The following is a 19,511-nucleotide window of genomic DNA, read 5'->3' on the forward strand; positions in this document are numbered from 1 at the left end:
GTTTTTGGTTATTGTTATTTTTTCCTTTAGTCTAATTTTGGAATGCTGTTAGACCTTACTTTTTTTCACATTCTTCTGAGTGCTAGAAGGCTATTCTAGTTTTGTTTGAATGTTCAGTTTTCTTTTCTTTTTGGCTTGCCCACAAATAATTTATATTTTCTTTTGTATGTCAATGGTTTTAATTTTTTATTCTCTATTTTCCCTCTGATATTTCATTTTGATATTGATATAATAGTTATGTGACTTTTTTCTATGTCTATATACACGGTGATAATTTATTTAAATTTCTACATCTCTTTTTTTTACATATGACATTATGTATTTCTGAAATAAGGTAAACACTTAAGTGAAGTTGTTATGCATATACTTAACTGCATTAATATTTTTATAGCTTTCCTTTCTATCTATACTGTACTAATAGTGCAAATCACTATTTGTAAGCCTTATCCATATCTCTACAAAATGCATTTCTCAGTGCACTGAGATCATAAAGGTATGAATTATATTAAACTAACTATAGGGTCATGTAGAAATTAATCTTTATTCATGACTTTTTTGTTATTTAGTACATTCAGCTACAATTTTGGAATTACCAATTAAATTTCAATTTTCATACTATATGTATATATTAAGATAACCCCACTGGATTTTTTAAATGAGGAAATGCACATATCACTTAGATTAAACTTTTTCTGCACTGCCAGATGACCATGGCTTTGGTTTTTCAGCAAATTCTCTTGAATGACACTACAGAAACATTTATTCAAGTAACTAACTAACTTGTATATTTTATTTTCTATTTTTAGCTTCATGGGAAGTTTCTGAAATAATAAATTGATGTTTGAAATTTTACACTGAATTCCAACAGTGAGATGAAGCAAAAAGCCTAATCTCTTTGAAGGTCAAGTTATAAATTATTCTTATGATGAAGCAAGATGCGATGGTCCTTGAGCAAAATCTCAACCATGGGCTTCTTGATTAAGGCACATAGATGCTCCTTGGTGACATCTCAAAAGAAATATGGACTCTGAGTTATGACAGCAGGTTTTGGGTGTTTGCTGGAACTGCAGCAGCTACACCATGACCGATTTAAGTCATGAGCCATATTTTATAGTGAATTCTTAATGGTTCCCAAAAGTTATCACAGAAGAGTGAGAATTTTTGTGTTTGTCATGGCATGGTCTCATTGCTAATTGCAGGAGCCCAAGAAGGGTAGGTATGGAGGTCAAACATGGGTACCATCCAGGTGGACACGCCAAGCATCACCACAGCAACACCCACAATATTAATACCAAGTCCAGCTTTAACCTTGAACAGAAAAGAACATAATTGTCAATCTCCCGAAAAAAAGACCTATAGGAGAATTAGAATACTATTAAAAATATTGAAGAAAGCATATACCAGATTTACACATCCTAAATAGCTAATATAAATTTTGTCATTTCATAAAAGAATAGGTTTTTCTTCATTCATATCAAGAGTCTGTCCCCAACTAAACACCATTTAGTTTAAGAGTCCTAGAGAAGTTCCTCTTAGAAACATACGTAAGTTGTTCTGATTAGAGAAAAAGCCCCTTAAAAATCTGCCGTTTCGTGTTAAATCAGAATTTGAGTTTTGTGGTTTCATATTTCTCTAAATAAGGTTCAGAACACCAAATGGAAACTGTATCCTTTATTTTCACTGATTATTATTAGTGTGCCCTTCAATATTCTCTGAGATTTTATAAAGCCACCACTATTCATCTTTCTTAGAGTTCCCATTTTTCTAGTTCGTACGTCATTACTCTGGTGTCCATTAAACAATCTCAGAGTTGCTTTCTATCTATTAAAATCCAGTTTGGCAAACTAGTGCCTTCGATTTGTTTTTGTAAATAAAGTTTCATTGGACCACAACCACACCCATTTGATTACTATTGTCTTACCTGCTTTCGTGATACAATGGCAGAATTGAATTGTTGTGACAGAGACTGTATGGCTCAAGTGCCTCAAACTGACTCTTTCTAGAGAAAGTCTGCCTACCTCTGGATTCTCTGCATTAAAACATGGAGACCCAAAGCAAAAGGATAATAGCTAGCAATGGTTATTATGGAGGCTCTTTTCTCTGTTCACGAAAGTCACTCATTTATTCCAGAGTCCTTATTTTCTTCTTTATAATACACAGACAGAGGGCATTGAATATATTGTATTTTGCATAGAGGTAGTTACAGAATTTTTATGTTTCAGGTGTTCAAGGACAGCAATCTGAGTGGAAGGAAGGGAGCTGGGACATACCTCAAGACTATATTTGCATAGCAAGCTCACTAAATTTACTTTAGCTATATTCTTGTTTGTGTTGTATTGGAAATTGTTGATGACTATTGGAGGGGGATTAGAATACTCTCAATCCAGTTCTTAACTACCACTACCTTTGTATTTGGCAAAAATGTGCACGTTTTATCACTTAAATTCTCTATAACTTGCTTGTGCTTTCATGCAAGGTTCCAGTATTAGAATCTGAACAAGAAAGATACTTTTCATCTGTCAGGTCCTGAGCCCAATGTCTTATTCATAGCAAATCTTGGTTGCATAAATATTTCTAGCAGCAAACCACAGTGCTGTTTTGATTGCTAAATTTCATTAATACTATTTCTTCTTTTTGCCTAAGTCAGATTAGATCCAGATCTTGACATGTAAATTCAAGCTGATGTACTGAGCATATTCTATACTCTTCCTTCTTTCAGAGCCTTCCTGATACATTCCATATCTCTGTATTGGTGACTATAAATTCTAATGGCATGTTCACTTCTGGTTATCACTCTTAACAAACAATTCTATGATCAACCATGCACACACCTTCAGAAACAGAAATCCAGCCACGCTTTTCCAGGTGGTTGATTAGTGTGTAAAAGGAGAGATAACTCAAGAATACCACACAAAAATATGTGTATTGGATTTAGTAGTATTCTTTTTTTTTTTTTTTTTTTTAAGATGACCAGTAAAAGGATCTTAACCCTTGGCTTGTGTTGTCAGCACCACACTCTCCCGAGTGAGCCACGGGCTGGCCCTCTAGTAGTATTCTTTTAGATAACTCACCATGTCAATGACTTTCAGATGGCCATATGAAAAAACTATAGCATTGGGTGGGTTTGCTACTGGTAGGAGGAATGCAAACGAAGTACACAGAGTAGAAGGTATCAAAATATAAAGAGGGTTCACTTGAATGGCTTCAGCCTGTCCCAAAAGATAAAAAGGATCCTAAGTAAAAATTTGAAGGTAGGTACCAAATATCAACATGAACAAATTTATTATAGTAAACTTTCCCAGAAGCAAGTTAAAACCTAATGACAAAATTATACACATAAGTGCAGTTATAACTTGAAGAATATTTTCCAGAAAATGTCTCCTTCTTCTTGTTTATATGGTTATGGGTGCCCATTTAATAAGTATAGTATAGTTCACTTAAGAAAAAAAATTATCATTTATTCCACAAACTGTATAAAAACAGCAACCATTTATCTAGTGCTAGGTACTGGGCTGTGTTTATTTATATATACATGAGGATACTTCAAAATGTTCTTGGAAAGATTCACATTATCTTTTAATTGTTTTCCACGAACTTTTTGAAGCACACTTATATAGTCATATATTCATATATTTATACATAACGTATTTTACATATGAAATAGAGTATAATATAATAAATGTCATATATTTATATATATGCTTTAAGTTTTCACAATGACTTTATGAGATACCTATTATAACCCCAAATAACAAATAAAACCAAGGTCCAGAGAGGCTACTGTAATTTGTCTGGGGACATTGCTGGTAAGCAGTAGAGAGCAGTAGACTTTAAGTGAGGTATCAGGTCCCTCTGGCCCCAAAGCTCCACATTATATCACAGACATTACTGCCTCTTTGACACATGTAATTTAAAATTTACAAAGGGATTATCACCAAAGCAAAGTTACTATTATTATTAATTCATCACATAGTTTTCTAACTGTTCCATATTGAGAAATAAAAACTGGCGAAAAACCCAAATGATATTTTCCCAATATAAATAGCCTGCATTTCTTTTTCTAATGGGAAGCAGCAGCTCAAGAATGCCAACACATGCCCCTTGAGCTGGCAGCAGAACAATTCCAGACAGACAATCCTTCTTAATTTAAAGTGCTTTACTGTCACCAAACTCATTCATCCCAATAAGGAAAACATTTTACATAAATTTGTTTCCTGTAATTATTAGCTAGGTGTGAAAATGGAAAGACAGTTTTTCCTTCTCTTTCCTAGCAAGCTCACTTCATCCTTTCTTCATTGTTCCCTGGGTGGTAGAGAACTGTGTCTAAGACATTTAGACCTGAAGCGTGAAGCGTAAGTCTAGCTTTTCATTATTTGCAGATCACTTATGTAAAGCACTTCTCAGAAATTTAGAAGCAATGTTCTGAAGAGAGTGGTGTCAGTGTTAGAAATCTCAATTGCCAGGAAACACTAAATCTCACGTCTTATAGCTGGGATGGATCTAGTCTGATCCTCTCATTTATTTATGAATGAAAAAACTGGACAGAGAGATGATAAATGTTTCGTTTAAGATCATGCTGCTTGGACATAGAAAAAAATAGTTCTTTTTTCCTGTAAAAAGCATTAATGCCTAAAAAGACCACTCTATAAGTTACTTATAACAGGCCCATTTAGGCCGAAAAAGAATTCACACTACAATATGAGAAACAACATTTCAAAGCAGAACACTACTTTTTTTTTTTTTTTTAAAGATGACTGGTAAGGGGATCTTAACCCTTGACTTGGTGTTGTCAGCAGCACGCTCTCCCAAGTGAGCGAACCGGCCATCCCTATATGGGATCCGAACCAGTGGCCTTGGTGTTATCAGCACCACACTCTCCCGAGTGAGCCACGGGCTGGCCCAGAACACTACTTTTTTGATGAAAAGTATAAATAGGATAAGTGAGATACTCACCAGTGGAGACAATATTGGGAGAAGGAGAGTAATGGTAGCTGGGTTGCTGGCTACCTCTGTTAAAGACGTGACCATCAAAGAAGATATGAGGATTATTAGCCATGCTGGTAACGAACCTAGAGGAGATAATTTATTTGCTATCCAATTGGATAGTCCTGACTCCTAAAAAACAAATTTTCAATATTCGTTATTCATTAATAATTCATTTTAATCAGACAATTTAAATACATAAAAAAGCATTATTTTCTTTGAGAACAGTTTTTAAAATATGATTTCAATCTTTCATTTTTCCATGGTTTGTTATATCTGGGTGGCTGTGATGGGAATGAGCTATCACTTAGTCTTATTTTAATACTATCAGCATGCTTTAGGAAGTTCGGATTGTTTTCCCACTTTTTTTCAATTAAATTTTAATTTAATTTAATTAATATATGTGGATATTTTAATAACTCATGTAGTACTATGGGGCTTTAAGAAAAGAGCAGCCCTTCTGGTTCACCTCTTTCTACTCCTAAGTTATGTTCCCCCGAGGCAACAACTTTCGACCCTTATTAGCCATTTATAGGTATACTTATGTATTTATATAGTCATCTTTCAAAATAATACTCTAATTATGCTTTTTCCTAATTTTCAAATTTAGAAATTATTCACTGACTTTCTAATATGTTACATGAGGATTTAGTTTCTTATGTCATCGACCATACACATATTTCCTGTCTCTTCCTTTCCCCATACTCACATATCAACAGTTTTGGTTAAATCAATATTTAACATTCATCACTATAATAATATAAATACTGTTCAAAACTGAGCCACTTGGCAGACTATGATTATATTTACTTATTTTACTTTTTCTTCCTTCAGAAAATAATTGCTTCATTCTTTTTTGGCTTAGTTTTCTAAGTACCTACCACTAATTTATTACACTCTCTAGTAAAACTGGAAAATTCCCACACGAGTAGACAAACATATCAGATAATTGCCTTTTTTTCATATTTCCTCATGGAGATGTTTATTCTGGAATATTTCCTCCTCCTGTTCCATCTGGAATAGTTGCTAGTCCAGATAAATGTTTTGTCTCTGTTTTCCTGAAAAACCTTTTTACTTTCTTTTCACACTGTTTTGATAGTTTAGCATTTGTTGAATTCCAGCATTGGTATAATTGTCACTCAGCAGCTTTAAGGCATCGCTCCATTTCCTGAGGCTTCTGGTTGGGTCCTTTAGAAGCTGGGTCACATTCTGGTCTTTGATTCATTGTACATAGTGCACAAAAATCAGCTGCACTCAAATTAGCAGATTTGTTATTCTGGCTTTTTTTTCCCCCTGAGTGGAAGGGAAAACCCTCTTTTTGTTAAAGATTTCAATGAGCTACCACATGTGTGAATTTTTATGATCATGACAAATTCGGATTTGCATCAGAAAACCTCTAATTGCAACCAGTATACCTCAGATCAAAAGTTGGCACACTCATCCATGGATGTGGGTACCAGATATTATGTATGCTATTTGTGGTTTTGACATATTTTTGTTTGTGTTTTGGTTATGACTTTTAAATAGAAAATGACTGTCGACCATTTAAGTCACATTGACACAAATTCATCGTAGAATACATATACTTTAAGGATGGGTTTTATTTATGTCTGATTAGATGCAACTGGAAAAGATTACACCACATATTTTTTCCCCTTCTCTGAAGGCATTGGTATCATATCTTCATCTTCAGGGTTCTAAAATTCTGCATGAAGGGCTTTGGTACTGGGCACTCGGTAGTTTTATCAGTCCAGAATCTCAAAGTCTGCAGTTCTGGGGACATTTCTTATATTTTTTTTATGGAAATATCCGTCCTTTCTATTTTTTTCTTTCTTTCGGAAATACCTATTAGTTGACTGTTAGACACTTTGAATTAATGCTCTCAAATTTTCTTAACTCTCTTTTTAATTATTACCTCCTTTTTACCTTTTTGTTCTGCAAGGCTACTTCAAAAAGTTCAAGGAAAAATGGAATTAAAAGACGATACGAATCTTTCCATAAAATGCTCTGCAGCCCTACAGTGACCAGGACGATGACAAGGAACAAGGGGGCCTCTCCACACTGCTGCTTTATATCAACTCGATATCTAGGTTAAAGGAATAGCCACTGAATTCCTTATGGTATTTTTATTTCTTTCTAAGATTAGACATAATATAATATTGGACATGATTATGTGAAATTCTCTTCAGGCTTCATTCAATAAACATTTATTAAGTACTTTTAACACTAACATTATTTCTCACTCTCCTTCTTTGACAATAGGGCCATAATATATTGAAGTCTGAGAACTACTCAAGTTCATCATGAAATAAGGTAAAGGTATAAGAAACACACAAAAAATATGTTCTACTAGTAATCACTTCACATATTATTTTTATATAAGTTTTTTCTTATTAAGCTAGTCTTCTAATATGACTTAATGAATTAAAAATTTTAATTTTCTTTGAATTATTTCTTTCCACATGCTGAAACACCATTAAAAAATGCTGTTTTATGTTTGTGACCTATTAAAATTCTTGAACTCTGAGCTCACCTCCTCTGTATGGTATACTAACTGCATAGCTATTGAAATCTGTGTCATTAAGATGATAGAATACAGTTGAATATGTCAAAAGCTCGACTATCTCTGTGTTCTTCTTTTGAACAGTCTAGTTAACTGTTAAATACCTTAGACACAGAGTATTACCTCACAGCCATCTGCTAAGGCAAACCCTCCACCAACAAGAATGGCTATATCCCAGGGCATGAATGACTGGAATTCTTTCCAAGTAATCAGTGGAGAGTAATCAAAAGCAACTGCAAAACAAAAGTCCTAGGGTTACACATTGCTTAAAATATGACAACGTCTTTTTTTTCAGCATCCTAAATAGCCACCTCACAGGAAGTTTGTAATATTCCTGTATTGTGTTTAAGGAGCAAATTTGATCTGGACTTTGAATAATTTCCACCTGGCCTAGGTGGAACATTTTATTATAAAAAAGAAAAAATGCTATAACTTGAAAAAATCCTTTGGATAATATAGAATACGTATGTATAAATTATAACATTGTCATTTATAATGCTGTTCATTCATTCATTCATTTACTCATTCATTCTTTCCACTACCATTTTTGCCTACTATGAGTAACACAGTGCATTGGACTATAATACTTTTTGTTATGCAAAATGTCTACAAAATATTCCATTGGTTTCAATAGCATTATTGTAGTATTTTAATTATTATTCATTGATATTTTCAATAGTTTAGCCTTTTATTGATTTTTAAATTATAAGGAAGATCATAAAATATTCATCAGGATTCCAGCTTAAAGATAATTTAAGGTTCAGATTAAATAATTTAAGTATCATTCATGAAACTTTTAAAATTCTCATAAAGCAATTATAAAGATTTCTCTTGATATTTAGGCTCCAACCTCTCCATTGACTTGTTGGTAAATAAGTTCATTCATGAACACATTATGCACATGTACCAATTGTGTGTGAAAGACAACCTTCTACTAAGTTCTACTAGTAACCTTCTGAGGTTATTAATAAGTCTCCTTCCTATCTTCCTCCCCCAAACCCAAACCAAAGCTACCCTCACTGATGCTTGAAATTTTCCTACCAGATTTCTTGGATGAAGGCCATAAATCCTGTTAAAATGCAAACATCTCTGAAATGTACCTCTCATTTAAAATGTAACATGTCTTATCTGTCATTTTAAAACCTAGTATGAATGAGTTTATCAGGGAGAGCATGTAATGAAGAATGAAGAGAGAGAAAAAGGCAGACAGGGCAAGGCTCTTTCTGAGAAAGGGGATTCAGATGTGGGTAGCAGGGAAGCTAAAGCCAAGCATTGGTTCCTCAGTACTTGCCACTGCCAAGCCTTAGAGCTTTGACTGCAATGGTCTGAACCTTTAGGGTTCCATAGGAACCAATGCTCCATAGGGTAACACCTCCTTAACACACATTGAGGTATTCTAATCTCCAGTGAAGAACAAAAGCCATTTATTTCTATGCTATGCTGTCCACATATATCATGTCCTGGAAATCTGATACATAGACATTTATGGGTTCTGACTCAAGAAGTTAGGTGGGCCAACCCAACTGCAAGAGTCCCAGTTCCATCCCAGTAAAAACAAACAAACAAACAAACAAACAAACAAACAAACAAACAAACAACAAAAACCCCCACAACTCTACTGGTCTGTTTCTGGACACTTATAAACCATTTGTCTCACTTAACAGTGTAGGAATCTGACTACACAAAACATGCTGTGTGGCTGGCCAGTTAGCTCAGTCGGTTACAGCGTGGTGCTGATAACACCAAGGTCCAGGGTTAGATCCCTATACTGACCAGCCACCAAAAAAAAAAAAAAAAGAAAAAAAAGAAAAAGAAAAATCTTTAAATCATGCTGTGTTAGTACAAAGCTTAGACATGGATGAATATTTTGTTAAGAAGTGCTTGTGTGTGAGAGGGGAGACAAACATGCATGCTTCTTTGTCCATGTGCTGTAAATACAATGAATGCCCCCACTGAATACCTTTTTTTAATTTCAGTCATGACCCTAAGTTATATCTATGTGGGGCTTTTTTTCCAGGACACTATGAGGCTGTAAATGCGCTGTCTCTTGAAATTCTTCACCTTTTCATATCCTTGGCACTTATTACAAAGGGCTCACCATGAAGCAATGCTTTCCAAGTTCTTGCTCTTATGTTTGCCAATAGTAAGATTAATTCTGATTATGGCAGGGGAAGTAGATTTATAATTGATCAAATAGTATCATTTGTAGCAGAGCCCTAACCATGGTACATAAAGGAATCTACTTCTCACTTCTGCAAAGATTCTCCCTCTTGGGGGTGGAGGATGTGTTGGCTGAATAGGGCAGTTGCAGTGTGCAAATAGGGCATGCTAGGCCAGGGGTGTGTCAGCATGGCCACTCCTTCTGTTCTAAGTGCTAATTGAAACCCATGGAATTTCATTTTTTTTTCTGTCAAGTTTATTCAGAATTATAAATGATACTCAACCTATTTCTCCTGTAGGTGTAGTTTTAGTCAATATCTTAGCCGGAATAAGAAAGAATAGGAGTCCGATAAGTAAGGCAACAGTTGAATCTGTAGCAAAACCAGGGTACCTGAAAAAGGACAAATGTGTGTTTTAAAAATGGCATCAAGAATCTACATGGAGCTAAAACACCAACTGACTATGCTAATAGCATATAAGTATAGAAGTGGTAGTAGTTATTTCTTCTGGATAATCTGCTCTAAAATCTATGGATTTCCAGCTAAAAAATGTAACTTATTAGAATTGATAATCTCAGACCACATTCCTATTGTTTCGGTATATTTTTCCTTATTTTCAATACCACATATGTACATACTGACATAGAAGGTCAATGTGCCAAACTTCACTTTTAGGTAAGCTTACAGATTTGTTAAATAATTTCCTCTTTGAATTATTTCTTTTAATTTTATTGGCAGAGAATTAATGTCGAAAGAATTGCTAGAGTAAGCAAAGCCCTACATAATTGATTTATAACATCTTTTTATTGAATTGTGGCAAGGCATGATGTTTCTAGAGTCCCCTAAAGCTCTTCTGTAAATTTTGAAAAGGAATTGATCTGTTTTCTAAGACATAACACCTGCTTCTGCAGTCATAGGCCCAAGTCACATCATACAAATGAACTCAACCCTTTTAATGCTTTGCACCCTATGAAACTCAATCAAGAATATTAATTATTGCAGTGGTTTATGAGATGCTCATAAATGATCACTGTACAAATTAAGAGTGATTAAGGAACAGATGGGGTCTTAGAATCACCAGGCCATTCAAGCAAATAAGACCAGTTCCCAGAAGCCTCAACAGTTAAGAAGCACCCGGAGACCAGATATAAATGAAACAGGCATAAATAATTAGAATTCAGTTTTAAAAGTCGACAATATTAACTAGTACATTTTTGTAGTCTCAGAAGAAATATGGACACACTAAAGATTATTTTGCCACCTTGTAATTCAGTAATGTGTACATGCTATAGAAGCTTCTCTGCTCCCATAATTTACTTGAGAAATATAAATAATCAAGGAAATGCATTAATTTTCTCAATCTAACAATTTTTTAAAGCAGTCTGCTTTCTTTAAATATAGGCTCATTCTCTCATTGTCCAACAATCTATCTTATTCTGTAAACTTGACCAGTATTTATAATTTTATTGTTTATTTCTTTATTTCAGTTATAATTTTAGGTTGAATTTTTGCCAATTGGGCTAGGCATTATGTAACCAGATTTTGTTTTAAATGAAAAGACACATTGAATTCAGTCCAGGTTCAAGCAGATGGAATGAAAACATTAGGAGGTAGCTATAAATCTTGATATATCATGTTAGCTTTAGAAATTCTAAATGCCCAAAACCTCTACATAACAAATATATTCCATAGAATATATACTTTAAATAAAATAAAGGCATAAACACTGAAATAATTTATTTCCATAAGACTTTATTTTTATTATAACTTATTTTTAGTTTATTATAAATTAAGTTAGGTTTTCTTAGTATTACAAAATATTAAGCTTATACAACATTTATTTGTTTTGGATTTGCTAATCAGATTTATATTTTCAAATTTCATCTTCTCGCAAACCTTTTCTTCCTTTCCTTTTATTTTCTCTTGGAATTCTAGGTGGCATAAGCATCTACCCACCCATAGCAAATTTCTTATTTGTTTTTTATTTGTTTTTCTGCTACAAATAAAAAAACTACTGAATTACATTTTCCTCCCATGAGGAATACAAATTAGAATCTGATTATATTGAATTTCTTATTGGGATTTTTTTTGTTGTTGTTGTTAGCTATTTTTTTGTTGTTGTTAGCTATTGTCTGAATTCATTTAGTTCTTACACACTGGTATTGAGATAAAGATTTTCCTTACCCAGTATGGTAAGAGTTGGATTTTTAAAGGGGGGAAGAATTATTTTTTTATGTTGGTCTAGATCCTATTACAAAACCGCAAAGTACTAATCAACTATTAAACAATAACTTGCTTGCTTTGAAGAATTGGATGATGGCTTTTGTTTACGTCTCTCAAAATGAAAATTCCACTCCTAAGGAAAATGAAAAGTTTTGCTGAAGCAGATCCTTTAAAACATGCTACCGCATCGCATTTCTTGACTGGTGTGGTCATTAGGAATTTGGATTCAGACTTCGCACCTTTTAAAAAATATTGGCAATGCCTGTAAAACCAGAGGCTCTGATTCAGGGAGGAATTTCTTTATTCCATGTGGGAAGAATATATTTCACCTGAACAGTTTTGGTTTCTGCCCCTAAATACACAGATTCTTGCTGGGGGATGTGAGACAGGAAGTCTATGTCAGAAATCTGCTGAATTTAGAAATTAGAGTAATTCAGTGAAAGATAGATTGGTAACACAAATCTCACAACTAAATTATTCATGCTGACATGTAGGATGGTTCTTAATTTAGAAAATTATGCTACAATCTCCCCCCTCACTTCACATGACTCAGCAGTGACACTGAGAGTTAAAATTAACTCTGATCCGGCTTCTAGCATTAGCTTTTAAAATCTTTCTTATTACTTATTCAGGAATTCCTTATTTATGAAATGGAGGCTGGGCTGAATTTGTAGTTAAACTGGTACAAACAGGTACATAAATGGAGGAATAGACAAGATATTCGACCAAATAAATAGTCTTCCATAGAAGTAAAAAAAAAAAAAAAGAAATGGTAAAAGTCATAGAATATGAATTCATATCAGACTGTTAATTATTAAGTGGCATTAATTTCACATAGTAAGTATTTATATAGCACTTCCTATTGGGAGAAGGGCAACATTATTGTCAGTGTTATTATTCTCTTTATTTTACACATGAATCAGCTGAGAGTTAAGTGACTTTCCCAAAGTGGAAGAGCCAGAAATGGAACTCAAGCTACGTGGCTTCCAAGTCTACAGACCTAGCCACCATAGAACATGACCTTTCTGCTGATTATATTTCTAATCTTGTAAGGATGGGGTTAGCCTTGTCTAATGGACCCTGGTTTTTAGTTACAGGGTAGCATGGGTATTCTTTCTGTGGTCTTACCTAAGATTTAGTTTCTTACAATTTTTTTTCCCTGAAAATAATAGAATTAAACATATCTTTACAAGGGAAAGGGAAAAAAAAATCTTATACAATCATTCAGAGTTACAGGAACCACTAAAGAAAGAAGCAGAATATAAAACAGGTAGGGCTGACCAATATAACATGTAATGCTTACTTTGAAAAAAGTGCAGACCAACCAGAAACAAATCCTGGATCACGGCTAAACCATAGCAGGGCCATTATAATAAAGAGGACCAATGTCACAATTTCTTGATACCTGTAGAAAAATTCCAATGCTATTATTTCCTATTTTCCCAGTCATGACATTTGTAGAGACTCTCTGAGCTACTTTCAGGAGTAATCTGAGCAGAACGCTAAACACTGTTAAGAACTGCGTGTCAATCACTTGAGAGCACTGGTGCAGTTAGAAAAGACCCTTACTCATCTGTGGTTGTCTCTTGTCATTCTACCTGGCAAATTTTAGACAATGGTATGTATTTTGTCATACTGAGTTATAGTCACAAAAATTAGTAAATTTGGGACCCTAGTCAAGTGTTATATATACTTTGTAAACAATTATGTGCTTATTTTCTTTTACACAACTCCTTGCAATATAAGCAGCACCTATCTGTGTGTGTGTGTGTGTGTGTGTGTGTATATCTTACCTTATTGGCCCAAGTTTTTCGTATTCTTGCTTGATCACCTCAGCACAAGCTTTTTGTTTGACTGTTTTGGCTTTGCCACATTTGAACATTTCTTTAAAACTGAAAAGAATAATTAAATCTGTTATCAAAGGATTCTTTCACCACCATCCCCCTTTATGGAATATATTTTTGTGAAATCTTCATAAAATATGAATCTTCCTGCAAATCACAAAAATATGTGCTTTTCGTCTATACCTCCATCTCCTTCTTTGAATGTCCTCTCACCTCTATTCTGTTTTTCCCAGTTTGTTCAGTTAGTAATGCTTAATTTTCGTTGCATATTTTCCATGACATCGTCCACCGATCTCTTTCTTTTCCAAGACCTTTGGCACCACTGGAATATTACCACGTGCCACTCATCTCTAATTAACACTTCATTACATACTTGATCATTATATTATATTTAAAAAATATATTTATTATATATCTTGGCTGTTAATTGTTACACATATATAAGATTTATCCCACCAGTTAGATAAATTATTTGAGGGCAAGCATAGGGACAGTGTCATAGATATTCTCATTATTCCAGTTTCTCTGAACACTGACATACACAGTAAATACTCGACTCATCAACTCAATAGCAACTTTGGGAAATTCATGAGGCAGTCGGTGTCAAATCCATCTATGTTCAAAGTATGCTAAACTTGAGTTGTACACTAGGGTGGGGAAATCACATATACAGATACTGATATGGTCAGAGTCCAAACTAGTCTATTCTCACAAGTAAAACCAACTCTGTTACATTTTCTTCTTTAAGTTTCTCCACTGCTACATCCTGATATCACCCACTAGATAATCTTCTAGCTGTTTCCAATAATAATTGCCACTCTTTATTGCTTTTAGCTGCTTGTTTGGTAACCTCTTTTTCCTATCCTGAAGTCCAGGGTCTTCAAAACTTTAAACAGTTGTTGTGAAACACTGCCCTGGATGTCGACTTAAAAAAAAATTCCTCCAGAGGAAGAAACAAGTGGGAAAATGGCTAGACTCTTATGGATTATCCCTTGGAATGTTTATGAGTAGCTCAGTTAGTTTACATTATATGTAGAGATAGAAAGCAGGTACATTTTCTTCTGTAAAATCGTTGGGGTAAATATGAATCCTTATGAGGGGATAAGAAGGAAGACAGAGGTAGTGGGAAGGTAGCTATCACTCACAGACACAATTTATGCTTTGTTTTCTTTTGTGTTTTTCCTGCTATTTTGCTATTCAACCTTGTGTGGACTGATTCCCTTTGAAGGAGCAGAATTTCCTCATCTCTTAAGCCATCCGTCCTGCACATTCATAATCACTCTCATGCATATACCCCAAATACTGGACATAATCGGTTGAATGTTGTTGCATTTATGATCAATGAGAAAATAATTACTTTTTACAATCTCAGTTACTGACTAGTGACAGTGTTGAAGTTGATATGACAAGCAAACAGAAAAGACATTGTTGGCTGGGAGGGGGGAGAGGGCGGAGGGAGGGAGGTTTTGGTGATGGGCCACAATAATCAACCACATTATATATCGACAAAATAAAATTACAATAAATAAATAAAGAAAAGAAAATATCACTTTTCACAACATAATAGTACTATTATAAGAAACTAATCCATGGGCCACCTTGAGAACCATCTATAGAAGAGAAAAGTATAGTTAAGAAAGAAATGACTCTTCTTAGAAACTGTTTTCCGCCCAGGACATTGCATACGTACTTTGTCATTTTGGTTGTGGATCATAAATAGTTAAGTCAAAAGCCCAGTTGGCTTTGCTACAAATGAAGGTTAACACCTTCACAGAGGAACTGATGAAGCCTATGACAGTGCATCAGCCTCTCCATTTAAGTAAGTTCAGTGGCACTGATAGATGAGCTTCTCTTCCCAAGTATGTTGGGGTCATTTATAATGGGTGAGTTAACTGGGTTAACAGCCAAGACGCTAATCAGAATGTATGGTAGCCTGCCAGGGGAGTGGCTGATAATTTCTGTTTGTCGATCTAAAACCTCTGGAGGTGAACACCCTGGCAGACTGAAAAGGACACTGAAAAATTAGCTGGAGCATGAAGCTGTGCCGGGTCTACCCCATAGAGGACAGCAAGGGGACTGTTTAAACATGCTGCTGATCATGATTTATGGACTTTGCCAAATGTATGCACCTCACAGGATTTTCTTTTTTTTCCTCATAGTGAACACATTCCCATACATCTGCCCTTTATCGTCTTAGTATATCCTTTTTAAGTGGTTGGTCATTTTAAAATAATGACAGTGATTGCATACATTATGTGTAGCAACGAAAAACAAAGCAACTGTGGGCCTATGGCTGGATATTTCCTCCACTGAGGTGGGATTCCTGTTCCCTGTCCCCTGCCTTGCTACCTGTATATTGAATAGGATTCCAAAGGCTTGGACTTCCTGTACACTTAGTATGCAGCTGGCCTCTCCCCAGTGATGCCCACCTGCTGAAGTCAGTGACATTCCACACATTTGTTTCAGCAGGAGGACTGCCACACGCTGCTCCCACAATCTGGATAGAAAATTCTCCCTTTTTAAAAAAATCACCAGTACCATCTTCCCACTACTAACAAAACTGTGGCATTTCTGGAGAAAAACCAGGAATCAGAATTGAGAGGGGAGAATGTCAGTTCCTTTATTACCAGGCTTAGAAAATGTGAGCACAGGCATGGAACCACACCTGATCTCAATGCTTTGCTTTTCAAAGGAAGTACAAACAGCTGACTTTCACCTCACTGACTTGGTGAATAACATGCTGTTTTATTCATGGGTCCTTGAAATTATTTAAATAAAACCCTACAAAAATTAATTTGAGTTGTTTTACTTTTTAGACAAAAAAAATCCACAAGGCTTAATATACAGCAATTTTTCCTTCCCTTTCCTTTTAAATGAATTGGAAATACAATGCTGCATTTTAGATTTTGCAGAGGAGCCCTTTATAATTTTAAATGTCATTGAAGTCATTTAACTCATTGGTACTTATGAACTACCAGCCTTGATCCCAGCCAAGGTAATATATTGAAGTTCTCTTTGAGTACATATATTTGACATTTTATGGTATCAGTAGTTCTTTATTAATCATTGTTTCTTACTTTGACTTCTGTGTGTTCAACTTGGGCCCATATGTGTTAGAATGATGGCACTGGAAGTGATCTAACTGATTTTCTGGTTAAATTCTATTGCTATATAAGTGAGGACACTGGAACTAAGAAAGGGTTAGGACTTGTGAAGATCACTCATCTGGCCTCTAAAAAGCCACAATTTTATCTCTGGTCTCCTGATTCCTAATTCAATATTTTTCCCACAGAGAACCTTCTCAGATCTTTATTTTACTTTATATTTTGAAGGTGATTTCAATTTTGGTGCTATCACGAAGCAGGAAACCCTCCATGTTACAGTTTAAAGTAACTCAACCCAAGGAAGTGCACATGTTAAACCAAGTTCAGTGGCAAAATTTCTTAAAATTCCACTTCAACAATTTGTACTGGGTTATCATCATACTGAGTTCCTTATGGTCTTCTGACCTATTAATATCTTATTGGCTAGGATTCAAATAACACCAGGATTTGCTTTCTACAGACTCTCTTACACAGCCAACATTGGTTAAATGAGATTCTAGCTTATCCTTAAAATATATGCATCAGTTATGTGGGTAAGAAAAATGCAGAAATACAGAATGCATGGCATAGGTGAAAGAGCACCGGATAAGAAGCTAAGAACTTGGAACCTAGATACCTTCACTTATCTTATTAACATGGGGTATTTACTTACTTGAGTCCCAGGAAAAGCCACAGAAGCCAGATCCAGCACAAGAGTAGAATAATAATAGCAGCTGGGAAGGAAAGTATAAACCATGATCCAAAGTTGAGGCAATCACAATCAGGGTAGCGTCTGTGTAAAAAGACGGAAAAGTGTTCAGGGAAGGAGGGGCAGGTGGAATCCTTTCTGATGGTCATTGGGAAGCAGCAGTCTACATCTTCCCTGTGCTGTTGGCCAAGAAGGAAGTCCTGAAACCTACTCACCATTAAGCATAGTAGTTACTTTACCCCTTGTCTCCTGTCTTGATTCTGTAACTGCTTAATTATTGCTGCATCCCACAAAAGCAAGAGTGGGTATGTTTGGACTTTTGTTCCCTTTATTCAATCTCTAAGGAATCACTTGTGAAAAAACCTAGCACAGTACCTGATACTCCTTAAACACACAAGAAATGGATTGTGTTTTGTTGTTACTACTCAAATTGTTAGTTGAGGAGTAAGGAAAGACAAATATACAGACTTGGCAACAGGTGAAATTTAATTTAATGGAAATGAATGTCTGTTACCATTTCACATTGCTGGCTGGCAAATATGAATGGACTCTGATCCAGCCCATATTATCTCTCACAGCTGTTTTCTCCTGTTTCTTCTGCCCCAAAGCACTATTTACTAGTTCTGTGGATAACGTTAACTTTTATTTCTCCTAGTTATTTTCAACATTTTAACTCACATAATAGCAAAACAACAGCAACAAAATAGGTCAGATACAAGCACAGTTTCTTTGGTAACCTCACATTTATTGCTTTAAAAATGTGGCTACCAAATAAATATATTTACATAGTCATCCATTTTATAACTGTGAAAAAATAACAGGAAATTTGAGAAATAGTTCTCTTTATTTTTTTTTTCCCTTGAAGCCGTAACACAGAGATAGAGTTGTTTCTAGGAACTACAGAGAATATATAGAAGTAATGAAAACATCATTAAAGTATTTTATATATTTTTAAAAATTTTCAAAATATCTTAATATTAAAATATTTTTAAATATTTAAAATACTTTAATGATGTTTTTATTACTTCTACAAAATATTTTAAAATCATATTTGTATTTTAATATTTTTAAATCATAAAATACTATAGAAAACTTTATAGAAAAATAGATTTTCAATTCCTGTTCTATTTAAATCACACTTTGCATTTCATCATTTAAAAAATATCATGTAAATAAATGAAATGTTTCATGCTACATGTATGTAGCAAATTTATGTACTTTAGAGCAGTCCTTCTACCTTAAGATGGTTCCTAAATGATGCAAAGACTTAAATAATAATAGGTTCATAAAAATCTAGATTTCTAATGTTTTCTACAATTTTCTTTGTGCTTATAAAAAGTTACTGATCTTCCTGGGTTGTAGAGTTATCATTAGCAACTTAAGGATAATTTTTATCTACCTGAAAGAGATCCAAGGATTAGCTTATGCAATTAGAAAGTGGCAAATGATAATCAGCGATATTAGAGAATACATATAATTACATAAATAAATAAATGCTTTATTACGTCCATGAGACTCTATTGAAAATTGCTCATTTTTGGAAAATGTTTGTCTCCAGTCAGAAAATATAGTAAGGGGGGAAAGGTTAAGCAGATTTTCCATCAGTTTATTAGACTTGGATTATAAGATGACCTATGTTATTCTGTTCAGCCTAAAGACGCTTAGAAAGGCTACTTGGATTAGGGTCAGAACGTTGCCCCAAGCCTAACTTCATTTTTCACCATCTGTGACTCAGACCTTGAAACTGGACTGCATTCGTTCTACCTACCCCATGGAGAGAATCCTGTAAAATTTGTTTGACCGAAGAGGGTTTTTCCGCCAGAATTTTTACCTGGAAGTATAGTTCCTTTAGAAAAATGAAAGCCGGCCGGCCCGGTGGCGCACTGGATAGTGCGCCGCTTGGGAAGCACGGTGGCGCTCCCGCCCGAGGGTTCGGATCCCACATAC

The 19,511-nt window shown here is 34.7% G+C and overlaps 1 protein-coding gene across 1 annotated transcript in view; it reads right to left on the bottom strand.

Annotated features, from left to right (window-relative positions):
* Positions 1 to 215: 215 nt before the first annotated feature.
* SLC13A1 (solute carrier family 13 (sodium/sulfate symporter), member 1) overlaps positions 216 to 19,511 on the bottom strand; it is an 86,261-nt gene continuing 66,965 nt past the window's right edge. Inside the window, exons 8-15 of the mRNA XM_008587913.1 lie at positions 17,529 to 17,648; positions 13,722 to 13,820; positions 13,232 to 13,333; positions 9,991 to 10,097; positions 7,670 to 7,779; positions 4,954 to 5,115; positions 3,072 to 3,209; positions 216 to 1,308 (exon numbers count right to left, since the gene is read on the bottom strand). Coding sequence (XP_008586135.1) covers positions 1,171 to 1,308; positions 3,072 to 3,209; positions 4,954 to 5,115; positions 7,670 to 7,779; positions 9,991 to 10,097; positions 13,232 to 13,333; positions 13,722 to 13,820; positions 17,529 to 17,648 — 976 coding nt within the window. The 3' untranslated portion in view covers positions 216 to 1,170. The remainder of the gene's footprint in view (positions 1,309 to 3,071; positions 3,210 to 4,953; positions 5,116 to 7,669; positions 7,780 to 9,990; positions 10,098 to 13,231; positions 13,334 to 13,721; positions 13,821 to 17,528; positions 17,649 to 19,511) is intronic.

The sequence above is a fragment of the Galeopterus variegatus genome, unplaced genomic scaffold, assembly GCF_000696425.1.
Source record: "Galeopterus variegatus unplaced genomic scaffold, G_variegatus-3.0.2 Scaffold120, whole genome shotgun sequence".
Lineage (NCBI taxonomy): Eukaryota > Metazoa > Chordata > Mammalia > Dermoptera > Cynocephalidae > Galeopterus > Galeopterus variegatus.